The sequence below is a fragment of the Pan paniscus genome, chromosome 13 (assembly GCF_029289425.2).
Source record: "Pan paniscus chromosome 13, NHGRI_mPanPan1-v2.0_pri, whole genome shotgun sequence".
Taxonomy (NCBI): Eukaryota; Metazoa; Chordata; class Mammalia; order Primates; family Hominidae; genus Pan; species Pan paniscus.
In genome coordinates, this window is record NC_073262.2 from 68,709,057 (window position 1) to 68,734,285 (window position 25,229).

General features: G+C 35.0%; 1 protein-coding gene across 6 annotated transcripts in view; it reads right to left on the reverse strand.

Annotated features, from left to right (window-relative positions):
• SCN1A (sodium voltage-gated channel alpha subunit 1) overlaps window positions 1-25,229 on the reverse strand; it is a 139,737-nt gene that overhangs the window by 64,762 nt on the left and 49,746 nt on the right. For all 6 annotated transcript variants that reach the window (XM_063595432.1, XM_063595430.1, XM_063595428.1 and 3 more), the window contains exons 2-6: window positions 24,645-24,736; window positions 20,298-20,610; window positions 5,504-5,624; window positions 3,355-3,442; window positions 1,581-1,709 (exon numbers count right to left, since the gene is read on the reverse strand). In XM_063595432.1, the coding sequence (XP_063451502.1) occupies window positions 1,581-1,709; window positions 3,355-3,442; window positions 5,504-5,624; window positions 20,298-20,561 (602 nt within the window). In that variant the 5' untranslated portion in view covers window positions 20,562-20,610; window positions 24,645-24,736. The remainder of the gene's footprint in view (window positions 1-1,580; window positions 1,710-3,354; window positions 3,443-5,503; window positions 5,625-20,297; window positions 20,611-24,644; window positions 24,737-25,229) is intronic.

Sequence of the window (25,229 nt, forward strand, 5' to 3'; positions counted from 1 at the left end):
TAGTTTTCAAAGCTCTCAAGACTCTGAAAGTGCGAAGAGCTGAAAAATTGCCTAGGTTTACAAATTCTGTTACAAACCTGTAGAATTAAATCAGAATTATTCAAGATTTTAGCAGGATTTATATTACTTGCATGGGTCTTTTATAAAGACCTTCTCGGTGATTTTAAATGATAAATATTATAAGTGGCAAATCAGGAATTAGATTCCATCAATAATCTTTGTTCACATAATTTAAGGCCATTAGCTAAATGTAAACTTCATAAAGTAGGCACCCTTGTTGTCACTCTGGAAAGCAATGCAACCAACATCATGTGTAACTTGTAAAAAGAAAGTAAATCTTGGCTATGGTTTAGGGTTTTAGTTAGAAAAAAATATATGAAATCACCCAACAGAAATTTAGGCATGAAAAGGCAGTTTGCCTTACTGCTTTTATATATGAGATAAGATTTTCCTAGTGTAACTTTTAAATAAAAGTTAAGCAAATTAAGAACAATACTTGATGAGGGTCCAATGCTGCGCCTATTGTTACTGCCATTTTGTTCTTAAGAAATAGAAGTCCTGTAGGCCTTCTTTTGAGCTGTGACCAGAGAGCCTAGCAAAGAATTGGCTCATCCTGATCAGATAGGAAATTAAGACCAGACATTCGGAGTCCTGAGTATATCAGTGCCACCTCTCCTGCTCCTATCCACTGCATCACAACTGTTAGAGGCCAAAAAATCAGCTCCTGAAGGAAGGATGAGGGTGAGTGTTGTTGGGCTGCCTCCTTCTACACTCTACTTTCACTTAGTCTGGAACGGTTTTCTATTATTTTTCTGGGTCTCTTCCTGAGGAAGTTTGCCACTAGAAAAAAAAGCATTGGGGTGCATAAACTGTGCATATTACTGAGTGGATATGAATAGGAGATAAGGATAAGGAAGTTTATGTTCAGACTAAAGAGATGAAGAGAGCCATAAAAGGAAAGAAGAAAAGAAGAAAGAAAAGGGGTCAGGAGAGAAACAGAAAGAGGCAGAGAGAATGTATTCCTCTACAGGTCTTAGAAATCAGTAATTTAATATATTAAAAACATAATATTTCAAGTATCTTCTTTCTTCTCTTAGTTTGATTTGTCAGATCGTTTTGATGCTAGTAGATACTTACTTTTGATTATTCTACCAAACCAATAAAAGAAGCTGTGTGTAATATCAGCAAGGTCATTGCAAATTTGTGTAGCCAATAGAATTGTTTTGTGGCTGTAATTTTTAAAGTTATTTTCACAGATGTATTACAAATATGCTTGTGTTTTGACATTAGATTGTGTGTGTTCATATGTGTGTTTGTGCATGTGTGTGTGGAAGAGTGGCATATGTGAAATTTTCTGACAGATGCTACGTGTGAAAATTGTAGTTTTCAACTACTGCAAAGCCTTCATGCTATAGTGAAATTCCACTTAGACCTTTGTTGTGCTAAATTGAAATCCAGAGTTTGAATGTATAAATCACACCAAAATATTCTACAGGTAAAGCAAGCCTATTCTTAAAAGCATAAGCACTGATGGAAAACCAAACTATGCTCTCTCTTAAAGTTTCAAAAAAGGCACTTACGCAAATGTAATGACAGTGAAATCGAGCCAGTTCCATGGATCCCGAAGGAAAGTAAAATCTTCTAAACAGAATCCCCTTGCAATAATTTTTATAAGTGATTCAAAAGTATATATTCCTGTGAAGGTGTATCTGAAAACAAGCATCCAAAAAATGTGATAAAGTAACAGTGTTTTTTCATAGCATACCAATTTCTTATCACTCCATCAGTGGAATAGATAAATACTAAAAAAGAAAACTAAGCAGATGGATTTTAATTTCATACAAATGAAATGTAGCCCTAAATTTAAATTCAGCTTCCTAACACAAAGAGTTGTTTCGTAAAGTGTCTTAAGAGTAGTGTGAGAAATACAAGGTATATGAAATCTATTTAGCCATTGTCTGAAATGTCTTGGTATTTATGTAAATATAGTCTCCTGAGAAATATTTAGTATGTTTACATGATGGAATAGCCAATCAATAATATTGCAGAAGCATGAAATGATTTTCTTTTAGGGAAAAAAATCTCAAGTTTAATGGTGTTCTAAGAATGAGAGGAAATTGACAAATTAGCACGTGTTTTTTTTTTTTCTACAAGATAATTTAACTTGCTTGGAACAAGGACTTCTTTAAAATCAAAGTAAATACTTCTAGGGTTATAAGAAGTAAAAATTTAATTTAGAATAAAATTCTTCTGATAATTCAGAAACTTAGGTGTTTCCAAAGTTTAAATCTTCTACTCAGAAATTGGGGTGTGAGAGTGGCATAAAATCACAAGAAAACTAGGGCGACTGAAAACCTGTGGGGCCTCCCATATTAACTTCAATACTTTAGAATTTTTTTGTATATAAAATTTATTATTTTCTTCAAGATGTCATGTTTCTTATTGGTTTCGGCCTGGAAGTGTCTAGGAAAGGAGACACTCTTGGAAATAGGTTGGTGCAAATGTTGGTGGACACTCTTGGAAATAGGTTGGTGCAAACATTAGCTTCAATTGAAGGTAATGGCAAAAACCACAATTATGTTTACACCAACCTAATACTTCTGTAGTTGCTATGGGTCAGCAGCTGTATAGTAACAGGCATTACAAATAGGAAGTGTGGGCAGGTGAGCAGCTATGGTTAGAGTAGCCCAACTTCAGTTATCACAAATCTGGCTTCTGTGCTTCGAAGGTATCCCCAGAACAGAGAGATCATCAATATAGTTAGTAATGCTTCTGGTTTCTGAAAGCTCTACAAAAAGTTCCACTTCTGTTAGTTTAGTCTTCAGTCTACTGAATTTTCAAGTTCTACAACCCTGAAACTTTGGATTATTTTTCAATTTGTTGGTGACAACGCTTGGAACTATATTGGCCTGACATGAAGTGAATGTGCCTGATGGAAATGAAAACTTTGCGAGGTTCAATGTTGTTTTCACATGGCATTTGTAACTAACCCTTTTTGATTCTTGATTCAATGTATTTATCTGGAATTTAACTGGAACCAATGTCTACCATATTGGCTCTTTTCTGCAATTGCTTTGACCACATTTGGTTTGGCTACTGTAGATTTTAAAGAAAAAGGGGTAAATGTCCAAGAGTGGTGGTCTTCAGGTGAACACCAGGTACAGGCAAAAGAGAGTGATAATCAGTATAACGCCAGCAGGCCTGAGGGCCAATGAGCATTGTCCTCTTGCTGCGTAATTTTGTCTAGGAATGACTTTAATAAAATGCTCTTCAGTTTTATTTTAAGACTACATTAAGACACAGTTTCAAAATCCCAAATGTATATATGTTATTAAAAATATAAGTTGAACTTACTCTACATTCTTTGTCCAATCAGGAGGGTTACTCATTGTCATAAACACACAGTTTGTCAAAATAGTGCACATAATTAGCATGCTGAATAATGTAGGTTATTGTTAAGGAACACACAAAAGAAAATCAAAATCCAAGTGTTATATTACAAAAAGCTAACATTGAAAAGCCCAAACGGCAGCTTAGCCAAAATTCAGGGATAAATGCATTGTGGGCAAGTCATCTAATCTCCTTACATTTCAATTTCTTCATGTGTAAAATGTGGGTAATAATATCACCTTCACTGAGTATTTGTATAGATTAAATGAGGTAATGTATATGAAAGCATTATATCAGTATAAGGTGTTGTTTTTACAACTATTATTAAATCAATATATTCACCTCCCAGAGAACTTCAGTGGGAAGACTATTTTTGTGCTACCTGGAGTTGCAGTTTTTCAGCAGAAAGTATTGACTTGAGCTCATTCAGGTGAATGAACTAGTAAATTGTTGAGGAAGGCCACTTATCTGCAATATTGTAATTTCTTAAACACATCCAACATAGTTCAACGCATGAAAACAATTTGTAGTCAAAGTACAGCACGATGCTAATTGTTGGGTTGCTCTATTTTGACTGAGTTTATACAAGTGCAGCAGCATTCGATAACATTAAAAGTGAATATTCTTGAAGGTTGACACTTAACATGATGGGAATGTAATTAAAATTCAACATAGCAAAGTGATGTTGGCCAAGAGACTCAACCTCTCTGTGCCATTGCCTTGTATCTCTTCCTACTTCTCTACAATGGAGCTAATAATGTACTCATTTTGTAATGTAACCATTTCTACATGCAGATTAAATGAGTTAATATATTGGAAATGCTTGGAACAGTCACGGTACATAAGTAAATATACTCTAAGTGGTAGCTAAAACAAATGAACAGACATAACAGAATTATAAAACTGAAAGGGACCCTAAAAATTAGTTTATCACTATATTTTAAAAATCAGGGAAATAAGGCCTTACTAAGCTCTAGAGGAATCAGATAAAGGGTCCAGGACTAGAATATAAGTTTCCTACATTAAGATCCAATATTCTTTCCACTATAGTTTACTGCCAAAACAAAAATTTTCCGTAATTGAAAAAGAAAGTTTTCATCAAATGACCACATGATGGCGCTAGGAATACAAACTGGGACAAGGAAACTTCCGTAAGTGTAAAAACCGTATCATATGATTTTTATGTTTCAAATCTTTTAATTTTAGTAATAGCATATTTATACCACTAAAGAAATTTCTTGCTGTCATATTAAAATTAGAATGGCCGTTTAAATTTTAGAATCCTTTTAAAAAAAGTATGAGCTTATGATAATTATAGTGGTATTTTAATATCTATTATTGTCAAAGCTATCAAACAAGATACAATCAGAAGTGAATTGTTTTCCTAAATTGATTAACAAATGAATTTAGTCGTGGAGTCCTTTTTAACACCAATGGGAATCATGAAACCAAATCCCTTAAGACCATTTGGAAATATATGCCAACTTCTCTCATTAACTTCTGGAGTCTTTACTAAGCAAACAGTTTTGCATGGCAGCATCATACTCATGACTTGAATTTGAAATTCAGCCAATATTCCAGTACTTCCTTCACAAAAATCATCAGGAAATTTCAAGAATTAACTAAGTACTGGCCAAAGACTCCTGACATTCTCTGACAGAAAATATACTTAAAGGTTTATTCTAAGATACACTGAAGTGTTTTATATCATAACTATGGATAAACTTGAGTCTGGAAGTAGATTTTTCTGTTATCATATCATTGCTCACTGAAAATTCTACACCATCAGAAACTTTGTATAAAGATGGTAGAGGTAAACATGGTTATCTTACTTTAGATTTGTAGGATTCAATACATATAAGTGTTTTTAGAAAGATAACAAAAGTACATAAATACATGTTTATATATAATATATAAAATGTTAAAGAGTGCATGTTTCAGTAATGTCTATGTGATTAATGAACTTTAAGAATGAGGCTAATATGACAAAGATGCAAAATGAGAGTGATGAAAACTATATAATATGGACATTTCCCAACTTAATTTGATATTTAGCTATAAAGTGCTTACAGATCATGTACAAATAGTTAATATTAATCACTTGAAAAAGGATATGAATGTACCAAAATCTTAATAGCTATTTTCCTAAGAGGATTGAAGGGAGTTAAAATGTACAGGGCAGAGGTGGCACTGAACCGGAAGATGGCCTTCCCTTTATTCAATACTATAAAAGTCTGTAAGACAGGAACACAACATAGAAGTATGAAAGTATAAACCACTTAAACTCTGTTATCTACTTTCTGTTACTTGTCATAATAAATTATTGTAAAGTTAAATGAGAAACCAGCACAATCACAATTTCTAAAGTGCACCATGAAAACAAACTGTCACTGGATCTCTTCTTAGAGAGGAAATCCAGTGATACCACTTACCTTTTACCTAATACTTACCCTCAATTTTATTGTACATAAGACAATTAGCCAAGAGAAGTCATTTATTTTCTCGATATTTTAAGTGTCTGAGTTAAATGAAAGTCTTAAATGGGTGCACATTTCATTTCACTCCAAAAAACTTAAGGCACTACATGCTTTTTATAGTCATTTCAGCTTTCCCAATTCAAATATCTTGAAAATTAATCCTGTGGAACGCAAAATCATTCAACAGAACTGATACTATTTTTGAAATAAAGATTGTTTTTACCATCTATCCTCATAAAATAAACATTATCACTCTCTTCGTAATAGAAAATAAAAACAGCCACCATCAAACCCACTCTTGGGTTAGATGGATGTAATCCAATAATTGATTTCTGGAGGCCAAGATCCCTGGAGAGTACCCGTTGACCAGGAGTGCTAAATTCTGTACTGGGATTTCTGAGTTAGCTGACATATTGAATTCTAATCCCAATTGACTTCCTATCTTATGCAGTGCTTTCTTATCACAGAGGAGAAGCTCCAAGCTCCTGAAGAATCCAGGATCCATGAATGTGAGTGAAATTCCTTCCAAAAATTAGACTTATTTGAGATCAATTGGCAGTGGGCAGACAAAACATTAAAGAAGCAACATGCAAGGGTGTAAAAAGGGCTCTGACTCAATGTTTTCCAAGGTGCTTACTTATATTTAGACAGAGCCAGGGAGAAAGCCTTTATCTCTGTGAAGAGCATATTTGGGGAAGGAAATTTTAAGCTTCTTGATTTTAAATTCACCCATTCTTCGAAAGCTTTCTTTTCTAAGCCTTAGGATGCATATCTGCACAGATCATGTTATGATACAGCAAGCATAAACTTTATTTTCTACTAAGAATCTTTGTATAGTCTTAGCTCATTAACAGATTTCCCCTATACTTGCAGGATTTTCTAAATTCAAGTAAAGCAAACCCACCCTCCCACACCCCTACCCGCTAATGGAGTTGGTTTTTGAAAATTAAGCACTTTCTATCTGGTATGGGTAGAAGTGTCCTAAACTGGCTGTGAAAGTATGGTCCCCCAACCAGTACTGGTTAAGTATAGATATGGAGAGTCCATGTTTAGAAATTTGTAAGGCAATTTGGCCAATTAATGTTGTGTCTGTCTATTCTAATAATAAAAAAGTAGGGGGATGTTGTTGTGGGCCTGTTTTTCATTTCAGTTTTCTAGAAACTAATTTTTACTTCATTTTATAGAAGAATAGAGACCTCACATCCTCAACAGAGTTTGAGAAGCACTGCTCCAAGTCTCACCTCTGCCTGCATTCCCTCTATCATCTTTGAAGGAGTATGAGTCCAGAAAACAGATAGAGCTTTACCACAAAGCGCATTTGAAGGAAGGGAGAATTTCACCTGTGCTTACTAGAAGCACAATCCCCTGTGCCAACAATACTTAGCCCTCTTTTTCTCTGATTCATTGAGGGATTCTGTCCCTGAATGACATTGTGAGATCATCGTAAATCTGAACAGACTTGTGCAATACAAATGCCTTTGCTGTGGGGGAATATGAGCATGTAAGGACACAGAAAGGCCCAAAGTGAGCTAGCTCAGGAATAAATATGGTCCACCTTTCAAATGTACTGCATATACTTCCTTTCCCCCCAGACATGCTGAGTAAAATCTGAAAGAAATATTAGGGGCTCAAATGGCCAGTCGCAGTGGCTCACATCTGTAATCCCAGCACTTTGGAAGGCCAAAGTGGGCAGATCACCTGAGGTCAGAAGTTTGAGACCAGCCTGGCCAACATGGTGAAACCCCATCTCTACTAAAAACACACAAAAAAATTAGCTGGGCCTGGTGGTGGGTCCCTGTAATCCCAGTTGCTTGGGAGGCTGAGGCAGGAGAACAGGAGAATCGCTTGAACCCAGGAGGCGGAGGTTGCAGTGAGCCAAGATCGCGCCACTGCACTCCAGCCTGGGTGATGAGAGCAAAACTCCATCTGAAAAAAAGAAAAAGAAATATTAGGGACTCAGGTAGGAGAACCAGTAAAAATATAACACAGAATATATATATTTTAAAATAAGAATCTCTTGATTTCAGATAATATTAAAAGCTATTTTTGAAACAAATAGTAGTGATACAAAGAGATAATGAGAAAGAAATGACAATCCATAGATGACCTAAATCATGGGCTGGAGTGTGAGGATAATCAAGATGGTACTGTTTATACCTCCGTGGATAAGGAAAATAACCAGGCTCATCCTAAGGAGACAGGACCATACTTAGAAGAGAACACCTGTGATGCTGGCTCCTTGGCCACTGTTCAGCCCAAACCATGACCAGAGGTAATAAATGACCAAAACAGAAAAGACAGACAAGGAGTGGTAAAGTAAAAGGCAAAGCTAGAGATCTAAAAGAAGGGAGGGGAAATATTTCTGCCCTGAGTACTAAAAAGTAAAAGAGGCAAGATTCAGAAACCAAACACAAAAGGGTCCAAAAAGGAAGTCTGCCTAGAAGTAAAAAGAGCAGAGGATTCTAGACAAAAATCGGGGAAAGGTGGGGACAGAGAGAAATCTGTTAAAGGACACAAAATTACAACTAGATAGGAGGAACACATTCTAGCTCTCCACACCACTGTAGGATGACTATAGTTAAAAATAATTTATTATATAGTTTCAAATAGCTGGAAGGAAGATATTGAATGTTCCCAACACAAAAAATGATAAATGTTTGAGATGATGGATATGCTAATTATTCTGATCTGATCACTATACATCATATGTATTGAAACCACTATATGCTTCATAAATATGTACAATTATTATGTGCCAATTTAAAAAATAAGATAAAAGGAGGTATAAAGGGCTGAAACTAAGTAAGATGAGTTTAATGAAACCAAAGCACTCTCAATGTTTGTATGTGATTCTAAATCTAAAAGTCCTTTGACATAGAGAAAATTAATACTTTGACACAAAAGTTAAAAACAAATGGGCATAATTATCAATTGTTCAAGCCTTAGATGAAAACATTTACTGATTTTACAGTGTATTCCCTTTATTCATTTAAAAAATTTAAAGAATGTGTAGAAGATTATTTGGTAACAAGATTTATATGTGCAATGGAAAATACTTGCAAGTTGAATTTATAAATGGAATTGGTAAGGTTTTTACTGAACAACGGTATTTGTTTTGCTTTAATTTTTCATAAGACATACTGTTGTGCAAGACATCCTTGCTACCCAGGAAGCTAACAATAAGGCCAACATTAAAGGACCATTTTTTCATAGGATTTCTTCTGTGAGAACTCCATTTTTCTCAGTTTGAAACATACATGCTTATGTGCAAACTTCATAGATGTAGCTTTAAGGTATTGATGAATTTTAAACAGCCTTCCAATAAAGCAACAGTACCCAGACTTGTATAGCAACCCAATATGTATAATTTTAAATATGATAGCACTTTCATGTCAGAGTAAGTTCCATTTAGAATGTCAGTCTTATTATATGTAATTGATCTTATGTTTGTTTATTTCCTCAACTGTCTGTATCTTACCTCCTTGTAATTGCTTACATAGCCAAGAAGCCGATCATTCAGTTTATAAATGTTAAGAATTAATAAAAGGATACTTGTTTCCAAGGACTCTCAGATACAACTTTCTCCCAAAAGTGGCATTGATGATATTGAAGGGAGGGAAGAGTCTGAAGGAAATACTGTTTGCTTACAACAAATACTTAAGTAGCTCTAGAGTTTTCAAATATATAAATATTTGCCTTCCCCGCTATACGTATAAGAAAGGGCTCCAAGAGGGAAGAGTTCAAAGACTAGCTAAGATATTGCTGTACCTTAAATTGTATAAACAAATATTGTGTATCTTTAAGCTAATCAAGATTTATGAACTATTAAATTGGGTGACTTTTTTAAAACTTTTTAAAAGAATGTATTGGTTAGCTTATTATAGTGAAGTATCTTAGCATCCTTTAAATCTAATTAGTTCAACAAAGATTTCATTAATACAACTTATCAGGATAACTTTTATTGCATTAAGTCATTTGAATAAAAAAGAAACAGTTCAAAGTTGGTGGTGGAGGAGAAAAGGTTTATACAGTAGTATCTAGCCCAAAACAAACCCCTTTTTACCACCCAAGGCTCATAGGAACATTGACATGACTGGCTCCACTTACAAGCAGCAAGACTTTGTGGTTTAGTACCATTCAGGCACATCTATGACTATTCTTAATATTTGTCCTTCAGTTCATTTTAGTGCCAAAACAAATGCTTTAATTGCAGTTCTACAAAGAAATAGAACTGTTTGAAATTAATAACCTCATTTTAACACGTGGATAATTTTCTGCTTCAAAACAAATGTTGAAGCATGGCATTGTAACTGAGGTAACAACTAGATTTTATATATGAAAAATCACTTTACAGACTTATTTGCAGGAATGTAACATTCATACAATAGGGTTGTTCTAGCTTGTCACTTATGTCTTCATATACAGGTACCAAGTTTATTGAGCATATATACAATAAGTTGGTAATTATGTATGAGCAGGGACCTAGTTTAGGTCCAATTGTTAATTTCAATTGATGGCAATTCAAAATACATGTATTAACTGTTTAGTACAATATTTGCAATGCCGTGTGCTACATTCTAAAAAGAAAACAAAGATACATAGGTTATGACACCAAGACATTTATAAACTAGGAGATGCTCAACTATTTGTTTTAATAGAACCTAGAAGAATTGATGAAGGTTACCTTGACCAGCACTTTCCAACAGAAATATAATGTAAGCTACAAATCTGAGCTACAGTTATGATTTTAAATTTCCTGAGAGCCACATTAAAAGAAAAACAAAGCAGGTGAAATTAATTTTAACAGTATTTTCTTTAACCCAACATATCTGAATTATTATCATTTGGGAATGAAATTGATATAAAAAATTTTTGAGATATGTATATTTTTATACTAAGTCTTAGATCTTTGAAATCTGGAGTTACACTTACATATTTCAAATACTCAATAGCTACACAAGGCTAATTAATCTCTGCTGTATTGGGCAGCACAGACCTAAACTTAAACCATCCATTGTTCAGCAAGCTCATACCTTCTTCAGCAATCCTTGCCATGTAAAAATCATTTCTGGTTTTAAAGAAAAAGCAAGAAGGAAGTTATATAGAAAAATTGGTAATAACCCTGGTAATTAACAGTTTAATAATCTGGGAAGCAACATTATGAAAATATAAGTATGATTTGTTTTATCTTATGTTAAGGGTGCAAACTCTGAAATTAGATTTCTGATTCAAAAGCTAACTTTGCTGCCTTCCAGCAGTGTGATCCGGAACAGGTTTCTTAACTTTCTGTGACTCAGTTACCTCACTTGAAAACAGAATAAATGTACTTAGCTCACAGAGGTAATGTGATTCCAATTTAGCCGGTCAGATTTTGATACCTAGTTTTTATACTTTAAATAAGTAATCCAGATGATTCTGTCATAGCAGGGCTGTTAATATGTTTGTTACCTAATGGTTATAAAAAATCACAAACCATTGGCCAAATTATCAATGATTATGTTGTACATGTGGATTGAAATCTTGCCCCTTGATCTAACTGAATAGTTACTAAGAAAATAATTATGTTACAATGATTTGGTAGAAATTGCTATTTATGAAACTATATTTGTTATTATCTAGTAATCTTTTCTTGTTTCTGGGCTTATAGAAAGTGATTTGTTTACAATTTTTTCCCAGGATGGACATTGAATTTAACAAGCCATGGTTTTCCAGTTTCTTTTTCTCATTTAAATATAGCCATTACCTTAACATTTATTTCAATCTAGGGGCCATATTCTTCAAAGTACATAGTTTAAACATAAGCTCTAACTTTGTGTTTCATCTAAACATTATTGAAACATTGCCAAATAACAGGACTGACTCCAAATTTATTGCACTTTCCTACTCTTAAAGTAAATCTACTGGCAAAAACAAGAAATAACACAGGAAGGTGAGCTATGATGATGAACAATACACAAAATGTAGAATGTACTACTGGTTGTTTAAATTTATCCTTTAGCTTCAAAGTTTGAAACAGGCAATTTCCAACTTGTACATGAGCTGTGCTCCAGAAATGCATTTGGAAGTCAATTGTTTGGAAATGTGAACATATATTCTCACAGATACACATATATTTCTAGACCCACAGGTCTATCAAACTGTTAGTGAAGTACAATTCTGAATGAATGGCACTGAGAAACTTTATCACTATGTGTAAGAAAGTGTTACTCTGAAAATGGCAGAGTTCTGTCCTTGAAATAGCCTGGAAGTCAGACCAGGAAAATTATCTGGCTCTAGCTCCTACCCAGAAGTGCTATTAAGTTTTTCATAGCTCTAAGCTGCTGGCTTGGAAAGAGGTTCCAGCATGAAGGGGGAGAATTAGAGCCATGTTGCAAGAGGAGAGATGCTTCAAAGTTTTGGGTGTGAAGAGCAGCATAGATGGTCAGGAGATTCCATTAGTATAATACATATCTCTGGGGACATTTCTTATGCTGGGTCAATTCCATGGTATATAATTTTTTTTCCCAAGGACTTTAAATGGTCTCACCTACTTCCCTTCTCATTTGTCATAGCCTGTGAGTTCAAGCCAAGATTTTCTTCCTTTTCTGGGTCACTGGGGGATGAAAAGTTTTCTTGCAGGCTTTCTACCTGACTCTGAAGAGGGTATGCCATATTTAATATTTTTTCATCTCCTAGTCTCATTCAATTTTTTCCTTTCAACCAGTGATAACCAGACTAAACAACAATCTGTGTCACTTGCCTACCCGTGGGCCACCAAGCTTTAATATATAGCCTTCACTTAATGACAGATGTGGTCCTTAAGCCACAGATTACAAACTAAAATGCCCACAGAGGCTAAGTGACAATAGGTACCTGCCAGTTTTAGGCATATAAGTCAGTGATGCCTGAACTGATATTTCAAGAGGAATCCTTAGATATATAATTTTATGTGTGTGTGAAAGATTTTCTGATTTATAAATGCCAGAAAATAATTCAAAATTATAAATAATTTTGTTAGTTTAACAAAACATGTCTGTGGACTCCATGCCTCACAGTCAGTTTTTAAACATTGTTGCCATACGCTCACACAAAAGAGAAGAATTTGTACCTAGAGAAGAGTCTGTAAAATTGCTTGTTCCTATGCTTTAGCTGGGTGGAGGGTTGGGGCCAGTGGAGGAGATAACTCTGCAGAAGGTGCCTCCCTAGAAAGTGCCTAGGTAGGCTTTTGTCAGCCAAGGCTGCAGAGCCCTCAACCTCTTCTCCAGCAGAGAGAAGAAACTATAACAACAAGGAAAAAGAATAAAATCTGGAGCTGAAACATTTTTCAGCCCTATATCATCAGAATGTACATACCATGGGTCTGCTACACTATTATATGGTCAGTTAATTTTTCTTTGACTGGAAAGAACACTTTTGAGCCCAGCTTGATTACAAGCTTGCTGTGTGAGAACTATGAGCAAACTATTCCCCTCAATTTCTCCATCTCAATGGAGAAGATTATACTAATACTAATCTCAGGATCATTTTGAGGATAAAGTGAAATAAAACATGTCAATGCCCTTAGTGAATTCTAAAGTGTCAATAAAAATATAAGGATTAAAATATTTAAAATGTGTCTCTGTATTCTAACTCTTAAATATACACATATAAGAACATTTCTGTTTCTCCAAAGCATGGCCAATTTTAGTATTAGAATTTTCAGGTTCAGTATCTTTCTTCTCAAACTTCCTATCTAAGAAAATGAGGCCATCAGCTTCCTTCTGTCTGACACCTAAACACCTCCAAAACCAATTCTGACTCTATCCATTATTCTCCATCTCCATTGTCAAAATGCTAGATCAAGTATAAAACTCCTAAATTTCTCCACAGAGAAGTTGAGTGATTTTTAACAATGTAAAGTGGACCATGTTACTCCTGTACCTAAATACTTGTTGGGAATTCATTTTGCTTTGAAGATAACCTTCAAACTCTTTAAGATGTACTGAAAGATCCCCTTTATCTAGCCCCAGGTCTACCTCCCCAACCTCACCTTATTCTCCTCTTACCTATTACAGGTCAGCTTGATTATATGTCTTATTCTATGCTGTTCTCTTTCCTTGGAAGATTCTCCTCTCCCTCCTCCTTTTTAACCTTCAGATCCCAATTTAAATGCCATTTCCTTATAGAGGCACACAATTTAAATTTCCTGAATTGATCCTCTTTGAAAATAGGTGCTTATCACCCTACTGGAATTTAGTGGGAAAAAAAATTTCTAATTATTTTAGAAGCTAATCTAGATCACTGAGTGTCTAAGATTTTAGTTTTTCCTTTGTCACCTCCCTGTCTCTGTCTCAGAAACAGTCCCAAGATGGTGATGTTGATAAAAATGAATAATAATAATAAATAAATAAGGTTTTACAAAGGCAGGAAATGGCCAAGTGTTGAAATGACCAGTAAGGGTTCGGGAAATACTGCCGGCCTGGGAGACCAGAATCACATCTTGCAAAATGGCATGAGTAGGAAACAGGAAGGACAGCTATAGGCTTATTTAGATTTCATCACTGACTTCTCTTTTTTTTTTTTCCACTGCTGTGATTAGTGCTATGACTGCAAATCCGAACTAACATGGCAATGGGCCATGGAAACTCACTGGTCTAGTTTTAAAACTAGTCTCTGCTACTTAATAGTTTTGTGATCTTAGGCAAGTTATTTAAACTCAGTTTTATTATTTTTAAATCAAGACAAGAGCTATCTTGAAAGCATCTGTGGATTAAAAAAGAACAGTAATTATACTGATATTATATATAGCATGTAGAGTACATAGCTTTTTTTTTTTTTGCCTGCTTAGGACACCTTTTCTAACAGTTCCTCTTCTCTTTCTTTTGGAGTAAATCTCTGCCCCACTGTCTTCCCATGTGGCTTGGTGGAGCCGACCCACCCCTTGGCAACACAGGTTAGTATATGACAGAGACCATCCCATACCAAGGAGACCATCACATACCACTAGCCAAAGTGAGTGGTTCAGAGGAGGCCATGTGACCTAATTAGACTCACTTCTAGGACAACTGCTAGAGCTTTTGAAGAAAACCTGGGCCTTTTGTCTTTCTTCTTTCTTGTTTTAGTGAGCAGAAGATAGTAGTTACAAGGCTGTAGGATGTTAGTTTAGCACCACTGGTGGCTATTTCTGCCATCTTGTGGAAGAGCCAGCCTGCAAATGAAGCCAGCATGGGTGACAGCAGAGCTGACCATGGAAAAGGAGTACCCTCATGACATTGTTTGAGGTACTGGGTATTTTGATATTAAAACCAGATTCACTAGACACATTTCCTTTATTTTTCCCCAAAAGTTGTTTCTGTTGGGTTTTGGAAACTTTCAGTTGAAGGATCTCCTATAGATATGGCAGATACTCTAAAAATACCAAGCATCATTTTATTGATCAACATCACCATCTTGGGATTGTTTCTGAGACAGAGACAGGGAGGTGACAAAGGAAAAAGAAGCACAAGGAAGAAATAGTGCATAGGGAAGAGAAAGATTGGGAAGTCAACTACAGGGTCATGGATGTAAGGGAGAGTCTGGGTGACTTGTAGTTTTACAGGAGCTGATGATAAGCAAAGAACAGCTACACACTGGGGACTGCCCATATGACAATTCGTGAAATTATAAGCTTTTAATAATCATCCTCTTTTCTGATTTCCCATTAATTACTTTTGCAAGAAAAACTCCATAATCCCAATTAAAAACAAAACAAACTCTCTCCACCCAATTTAACAACTAAAAACTCCCATGGCAGTGATAGACCAAACATGAATTTGAAATCACAAATTCATATATGACTTCTCATGGAGCCCAAGAAAAAGAGAGTGTGCATCTTTTCAGGACAGTTGATAGCAAGAGAGAATAAGTTACTTTTAAATGATCCATAGAACTTTTTAAAAATGAGTGCATTTCTGCACTCCATAATTAACAAACATCCATTTTTACTACAGATCTAAAATATCTCATTCTATTTCCAGTAAACTGTCACATTGTTAAAATGATATTTTCTTCCATGGTAATAATGATTCATCCGTAATTTTAACAAGAACATGAGAAGGAAGACATTTTCTGTAATAAAGAGTGGGTAAACAATTTGAATGTAGGGCCAAATGGTACAAAATCAGCCCAAGCTATGAAAGGAAACTGTGAAAAAAAGTCCCGTGAGGGAAAAAAAGGTGTGTTCACAAGCTAAAATGTGCCTTGCTACACAGCTAAAGTAATAAACAAACAAAGGGAAACCAATCTGGAATCATGTTCTAAAGACCACTGAGTCAGAGCTAACATGATATGAAAAATACTGTCACCATATTATGATAGCATTTTTTTCCCCTGAGTTTTTAACCTGGAACTCTGAAGGCTTAAAACATCTGAGGATCTAAAAACCTTCTAATGCTTCTATGCATCAGGAATGTTCATGAGATGGTTGCTACTATTTCTTTAGTTACTACTACAATATTACTGAACATGGATTAAACTGCTTTAACAATTTTAGTAGAATATTTGAACATTACATAATTTGCATATCTTGAACTGGGACAAAGAGGATAAAAATATGTGGGCATATGCCATTGGAAAATATACTCTCAGCAGTGACATTTTAATAAGCTCACTGACACTGCCTTTGTAAAAGATTACAGAGAGCTTCAGTGTGGTGGTTGTGTTTTTTCTATTCACATAAATTCCTTGCATGTACACTACTGCACTTTAACATAAAATATAACATAAGGAATGGATTCTGCAAATATTTTTACAATTGGCTTGTTTTGTCTATTCCATATAGTTGAGAAAGAAACCAGAGTCTTTGTATACTGATGCAAATGACACATTAACTATTGTACTAGAGTCCAACTTTAGGGAAATCACTAGTCTAACTGCATATTCCATTTCACTCAGGCAAATCTAATCCACACCCCCAATATCAGCATTAGTGGAAAATCTCATCCTAATAAACATTTTCCCTGGTGACATTTCCACTGTTCGACCATTTAGCTGTGTCAAGAGTACTGTGTATGTGTACCGCATTGTTTTAATGAAGATCACCCAGCCAATCTCAGATAACCCAGTCACTAAAGTAAAATTAGTCATCGAATATTGAAAGAAATATTCATTATTTTTAAAAGGTTCAGATTTTGCTAAGCATTCCAACTTTAGTCAGAGCAAATTAATTCCGTTTAAGAATATTTTTCAATACCAAAATAATCCAATTAGAAAAGAAAATTAAAGGCAGAAAAAAGTATCCAGGCAACTTATAAAAGTCTTAAGACATAAAAATGCAGAAGAAGGAAATTTCAAACACATAACTCAATCATGTGTTCTAAGCACACCATGTTAGTTTTTAAGGATTTCAGCCCTGCAAAAAGCTTCATGTGCATTCTGTTGAATGACTTACATTTGAAGAATTGCTTGGTGTCAGTTCAATGTAAAAGCCATGAGTATACCTTACCTTGGGGAAAACTCTTTCCTGATAACAATATTTCCCTTATCAGGTTGTTCTACTTGCACATTGTGATTTGCTCCAAAATGCCAAAATGCTTTTCTTTCCTCATACCATGTGCATTTGAAGATAAGAACAGAAGATGTTAAGAGTAAGTTTAGACGTGAGCCTAACAAAGTTTATAAGGGTTTCCTCGACACAAGAATCTGGCTGTCACTTCATCAGAGTTGGCCTTTCACCCTCAGTTTTAAGATGTTTCTTTTGAGTATTTTGAAAATGTTTGCACAATTTTGTTTTACATCTGTCTTTATATCCTTTGCTATATATAATTCATTATAAACCAATTATGGACCACTTTGTTTAGGGACATCCCCTCGAGACAATCACTTTTATCAGTCTGAAAGCTCTTTAATTAAAAAAAAAAAGATTGATTGGTTGTTCTGGTTTCCAATGAAGAATGTCTACCTTTGTCAACATGCATTAGTTTGGTCTTTCTCAAAACATTCATTTATTATTTTACAAATAAGGACTCAGCATAGGAGCAGAGATACTAAATTTCTTCCCTGTTTGATTAAGGGATAGATGCTGGGTGGCTTTAATAATTTTTAGATGGTGATTGCTACCAAAGAGGTGAGGACCCGGTGTCTGGGGGTAGCAAAAGGCCTGTTGAGGATGGAGCCCACTAACATATCCCAAGAGCAGCCTCTGAATAAACTGGAAGTATCCAATGGCTATAAATACAGTAGCATACTCTATACTGTGAATGAATTTCTGCCTGGAACACATCAGTCTTCACTTCAATACTGAAGTCATTTTAAACAAATTAAAATGTTTAGGCAATTGGATTATCTGCATTTTTACTTTTCTTATACAAATAAAGTCCTCATAGTTTGCTTAGTTTGGGCTTTGGCTTTTCAGATACATTAATTTCCAAAGAGCTGATTAAATAATAAAGTGCAACTTTTCTCATAACTTAAATGGCAGTTATGAGATTAATAATCTCTTATCAACTAAGATTTGACAATATGGTGTTCAAAAGCAAAGTTAGAGGAAAATGAAATACATGGAAAATGATCCATCCCTTCCTCTACTGTAAAATGAATAGATCAGTTTTTAAAAAGGGAAAATATGTAGTGATTCCTAATGTAAATCCTAGTACCACTGTCAACTGATAATTTTAAATGTAATTTAGATTTGTAGATGGTGTAACATTAAAGTTGTATAATGTTTAAAAAAAAAAAAGGAAAATATGGGCCGGGCGCAGTGGCTCACGCCTGTAATCCTAGCACTTTGGGAGGCCGAGGCCGGTGGATCACGAGGTCAGGAGATCGAGACCATCCTGGCTAACATGGTGAAACCCCGTCTCTACTAAAATTACAAAAAATTAGCCGGGCATGGTGGCAGGCGCCTGTAGTCCCAGCTACTGGGGAGACTGAGGCAGGAGAATGGCGTGAACCCGAGAGGTGGGGCTTGCAGTGAGCTGAGATGGCACCACTGCACTCCAGTCTGGGCCACAGAGCGAGACTGCGTCTCAAAAAGAAAAAAAGAAAAAACGGGAAAATATGTTGTACTTAAACTGACTATATCCTGAAAAGTTAAAAAATATCTGAACCTAAGGCTAGTCAACCTTTTGTCACGCTCTTTCCTCTGAAACTGTAGCTGTCAATCGGAAGTGATTTATAAAACTGCCTCAAATTCACATATTACAAATGCCAAAGTTTTGCATGCGTTTGGCAAGGACTAACTTCACACAGAACTGGGCCAGAAACAGAGTCCCTAAAAGTTTAGGGGGTATTTTAAGGTCCAGGTCCAACAAAAAAATTTACTTAATTACAATCTTTGTGCCCTACCTTTCCACTAAGATTCACAAATGCATTGTGTCAGGTGATAAAGAAGAAAATGTTACGAATCACCTAACGTCATACATTTAATTTAAAATCAATGCAATAATCTTAAAAAAAAATTTTATGAAAATTTTATGAAAAAAATCGGTGAAATGACAGTCATAATGAACGGTTGGATGCTTAACATAAGATTCATTTCAAGCATGGATATGAAAAAAGCACGCATTCAAATATTGTTTATAGGTTCTTCAGGTTATGACATTTTTGTTAATTCTTGCCAATATTAATACATTAATACCAAAATATTAAATAACTTGTAAAATTCTAGTTTATGTAAAAATGTTATTTTACAGGTATAAAAATTTCTTCAGGAAATTAATTGATTTGTTGTTTATAACATGATATAGAAATTGGAAACCCTTGTGGCATCAAATTTGTTTGCATGAAAAATTAGTACTAATATTTTCTATAGTCTTTATAACTCATGATTTTGAGATTTCCAAGTATTTCCAAGTACAGAAAGTACAAAAAAATTGTATAGTAGATCAAATCTGTGGAGAGAATCTGTCAATTTGTTAAATTAGCTGCCTCTTTCTTTCTTTCCTTCCTTCCTTCCTTCCTTCCTTCCCTCCCACCCTCCCTTCTTTCTTTTTTTTTTTGACACAGTCTTGCTCTGTCTCCAGGCTGGAGTGTAGTGGCGTCATCTCGGCTCACTGCAACCTCGGCCTCCAGGGTTCAACAATGGATTCCCCTGCCTCAGCCTCCTGAGTGACTGGGACTACATGCGCGTGCCACCACGCCCAGCAAATTTTTTGTATTTTAGCAGAGAAGGGGTTTCACCACGTTGGCCAGGATGGTCTCAATCTCTTAACCTCGTGATCTGTCTGCCTCGGCCCCTCAAAGTGTTGGGATTACAGGCTTGAGCCACCGCACCTGGCCTCCTTTTGTCATGGTGCATTTGGGACGGTTGCATATGTTATGATATAATCAATTCATTTCTCATGTATATGCATAAACCACCCACAAATGTGTTTCATTTCTTAAACAGAAGGATACTTAAGATTTTGTGCTAATTTGGCATGTGTTGGTGCTACAACAGTCCAAGGAATGCAGTAGGCAATTAGCAGCAAAATATGCCTGATAAAAAACACTCACTTTCTTATTGATATAGTAGGGGTCCAGGTCCTCCAGGGGCTCTGACACCATCTCTGGAGGAATGTCTCCATAAATAAATGGAAGGTTCTTTCCAGCTTCCAAGTCACTATTTGGCTTTGGGCCATTTTCGTCGTCATCTTTTTTGTCTGGTTTGGGATTCTTTGCCTTTTCTTCTGCAATGCGTCTTTCAATAGCCGCAAGAGATTCTCTGGTGAAGAAGTTGAAGCTGTCAGGTCCTGGTGGTACAAGCACTGTTTGCTCCATCTTGTCATCCTGCACATTTTAATTACCATTTATTCTGCATATGAAATTCCTAAAATAAAAGGAATACAGATATTTTAAAGAGAGGACTAAGAGATGTTAATATAAATAAATTCTTGTCATGAAACATGAGCTAGAGGATTTAAAGTCTGTTTTCTCCTTAAATTGAAAGGTGATTTCTAAAGAAAAAATTTTAACACAAATGGTTTCTGTGTTGAGTTTAGTTAAGCATCACTTATTTATTAATTCTTGTGCTTTACTGATACAGGAACTGTGCCATGAGTTTTAAAAGTGGTTCAAATATGGCCTTAATCAAAGTACATTAGGCTAATTACCACTATATCACTAATGAGTTATTCAGTCTGTGACACACCCAGAAGATGGAGACTGTGTGTATAAAGACAAAGGATAGCTCATTTAACAAGGATGAGGGGAAAAGGAATTGTCTCTGAGAGGACATAAAATCTAACCCTCTAGGTCTGACAAGTGATTCCTGGCCAAGTTAGTCAGGATAGTTTGCAGTGACCAACCTTAATGACCAATCAAATAGTTATTGCTGTCTTGACTGGGCTTTAACCTCTTCTAAGATTTGAGACAACTGGAACTATGTCCTGCTCACTTCACTAGCCATGCATGGTTGGCTTACTTGAACACATAAAGATAAAGACAGTCCACGGTTGGACAAATGTCATTTATGTGATAAGAAGGAGAGGAAAAACTAGGCTGTAAAGAAATTACTAGATGGAGGTGGGGGTGGAAGAAGATAGCTGTAGGTGCAGGAGACAGCAGGAGTCTCCTGCTCCAAGAAAAATGATCAGAAAGAAGTCAGGGTGCCATAAACTCAATAGAAACTGAAGTGCTTTTCTTCACTGAAGCAATAATGAAATTCTTGCTGATTCTATAGTCCTATAGTGCTAACCATATTATGAAGGCCTGAGGCAAAACTGTCAACCCCATACAGCAGAGTCAGACCTGATCTGATGCCAGACGCCAAATCCCAAATGTATTGTTTTAAGGCATATTTAATATGAGCTCAGATTTCACAGATATTACTGAGCCAAAACATTCCAGAGCCTAAGCTGCCACTTGGCCATGAATTTTATTTGGAGACTGCATTAACTCATTAAGGTCAGCAAGCTATGGTACAGTTAATTACAGCTTTGGTGTATATGAACTACAATAAGAAAATTGCAGGCATAATTATTTTGTGAGGGACAGAGACCTCAAATTTCAAGGAGGTTCTCATTGCTGTGAGGTTTATAACCATATTTTTCAGAGCGGATGATCAAAAGAAGGGAGGACTCAAGTTTAAATTTGTACCCTTAGTCTATTAAGTGAAGTTTTCAGCGGTTCTTAGAACTTAACCTGCAGTTATTTAGTACCTGCAAGAATAGGTTGCCTGTAAATCAATGAAAACTGAATGTTCTGTCTACAAACTCTGGTTCCCCTACAAGGCATCAGGAAAATACTAACATTTATTTTTTGCAAATAAAAGTTTAGGGATAACAAATATAGTAACTTTTCTCAAAAGGGAAATAAAATATTCTGATGTATATATATAGTTTTTATTTTTAAATAGCTTTTTGATAGAAAATATATGTAAATGATATAAATGCAAATATCTAAAAGAAAATGCAGTATAATATCTCCTTTTTACCTTGTTTCCCCAGGCCCAATTCCCCTTCCTAGAGGCAACCACTGCTACTTATCTCCCATATATATTTCCAGGTTTGCAATAGTTATATGCTAGAACATGAGTGTATGTATACATATTCTATTTTAAAATACATATTGAAACGGAATCTTATTGTACAAACTGTTTTACACCAGCATTTTTTTACTTAAAATGTATATTAGAGTTCATTTATCTTAATTTTTATAGATTTGACTCGTACCTATTACTGGCTACATGGGTTTCCATTGCATGTTATGTGCCATAATTTATTTAACCAATTCCCTGAATGTGAGTATTTGGGTTGTTTCCAATCTTTAGCTAATATTGAATAAAGTTGCAAGTAATACATTTTTACACACATACTTTCAAATATATGTGGATATATTTATAAAATTAATTTTTAAAGGTAGACTTGGCTTTGTACAGAATGTTTATTTATGATAGTTACTGCAAAACTACTTTCTATGGAGTTTGTATGAACTTATTCTCCTGACAGCAGTGTAACAGAGTGCCTATTTATCCTCACCAATATAATATGTTATCATATTTTTGATTTTTCCAATCTGACAGGGACAAAGATGAGAGCATATTATAATTTTAACTTGCATTTGTCTTACTATGAGAAAAGTGGAATATATTTTTCTTATACTTAAGAATTATTTTTTATTTTCTTTCCTGCAACTGCTTATTTAAAAACAGCCCATTTTTTCCTTTTATTTTTTTCAATCTATAGCATCTTTTAAGACAAAATATTAGCCACTTGATTTTTTGATGTGTGGTCTTTTAAAAATAAATGTTTTTTGACTTTATGGTGCTTTGTGCTACAGATTTTAAAAGATTTAATTAAAAATGTTAAAATTGTTAGGTGATTATCTAATTCTTCTTTGGCTTCTGGATACTGTATAATGCTTAGAAAGGCATCCAGAGGGATGGGCAGTAAGGGGTAGGAAAAAGGATATAAAATATATACATACACACACATGCATCTGTATCACCTTTTCCTCTTGTATTTTTAGTATTTTGGTGGTTTAATGTTATAAGTTTAAATATTTTATCTATTTGGAATTTATTTTCTATATGGAGTGAGGTGGAGATCAAAGAACAACTAAATAAATGCAGAGGTAGTCCATGTCTTTGGATAGGAGTGTTCAATATATCAAAGACACTAGTTCTTCCCAACTTGAACTAAAGGTTTAATTTAATTTCTGTCAAAATCCCAGCAGTTGTTTTGTGGATATTGATAAGCTGATTTTGAAGTTTATTTGGAAAGGCAAAAAACCCAAAAGAGCCAACACAATGTTGAAGAAGAACAAAGTTGGAGGACTGACACTAACCCAACTTTAAGACTTACTATAAAGCTGCAGTAATCAATACAGTGTGGTACTGACAAAAGAATAGATAAATGGATCAATGGAATAGGATAGTGAGTGTGGAAGAAGGCCCACATAATTACAGCCAACTGATCTGTAATAAAGAAGCAAGGTAATAAAATGAAGAAAAGATAGTCTTTTCCACATGTATTGCTGGAATAACTAGACATCCAAATGCAAAAAAAAAAATGAACCTAGACCTTACGCCTTTCACAAAAAATAATTCAAAATGGATCACAAATCTAAATGTAAAATGCAGAACTAAAAAACTACTAGAAGATAATATTAGAGAAAACCTAGTTGACTAAATTTGTTGATAACTTTTTAGTTCTCTGTTTTTCTTGGAACTGTCTCATCTTCATATTTGAGTTCTGGAATATTTCTGGTGATATTCTCAGTACTATATATTTGTTTTTGGTTTTCTAGGAGTGATGGTGAGGAGGAATTGTGCCAGCTTGCTTCTTCACTGCCATTTTGGAACCAGAACTCAGGTGATGACTTTTTAGATATAACACCAAAGGCACGATCCATGAAAAAAAAGAATTGACAAACTGATATCATTAAAATGAAAAATTTTGCTCTGTGAAAGATACTATCAAGAGAATAGGAAGGCAAGCCACATACTAAGAAAAAATATTTGCAAAAGACATGTCTGATAAAGGACTGTTACCCCAAACATGCAATAAATTATTAAGCTCAACAATAAGAAAATGAACAATCTGAATAAAAAATGGGCCAAAGACCTGAACAGACACTTCACCAAAGACACACAGATGGCAAATAAGCATATGAGAAGAAGATGCCCCACATCATATATCATTAGTGAAATGCAAATTAAAACAATAAGTTAGCACTACACCCTCATTAGAGTGGTCAAAGTCCAGAACACTAACAACATTAAATGCTGATGAAGATATGGAGCAATAGAAGCTCACATTCATTGCTGGTGGGCAAGCAAAATGGTACAGCAACTTGGAAGACAGTTTAGCAGTTTCTTAAAAACCAAACATACTCTTACCATATGATCCAGCAATTGCATACCTTAGGATTTAACCAAAGGAGTTGAAAACTTATGTCCACACAAAATCCTGCACACGGATGTATACAGCAGCTTTATTCATAATTGCCCAAACCTGGAAGCAACCAAGATGTCCTTCAGTAGGTGAATGGATAAATAACCTGTGGTACATCCAGACAATGGAATATTACTCAGCATTAAAGAAAATGAGCTATCAAGCCATGAAAAGACATGGAGAAACTTTAAATACATATTACTAATTGAAAGAAGCAATCTAAAATGGACATACGGTATGATTCCAACTATATGACATTGTGGAAAAGACAAAACTATAGAGACAATAAAAAGATCAGTGATTGCCAGGGCAGTGAAAATACTTTGCATGACACTGTAATAGTGGACACATGTCATTATACATTTGTGCAAACCCACAGAATGTACAATACCAAGATTGAATTATAATGTAAACTATGGACTTTGGGTGATTATGATATATCAGTTTGGGTTCATCAGTTGTAACTATATACAATACCTAAACACTGTCTTTAAAATAGCTCTTGAATCAAAGAGGACTTTGATTCTAATACATATAACATAGCACATATGTT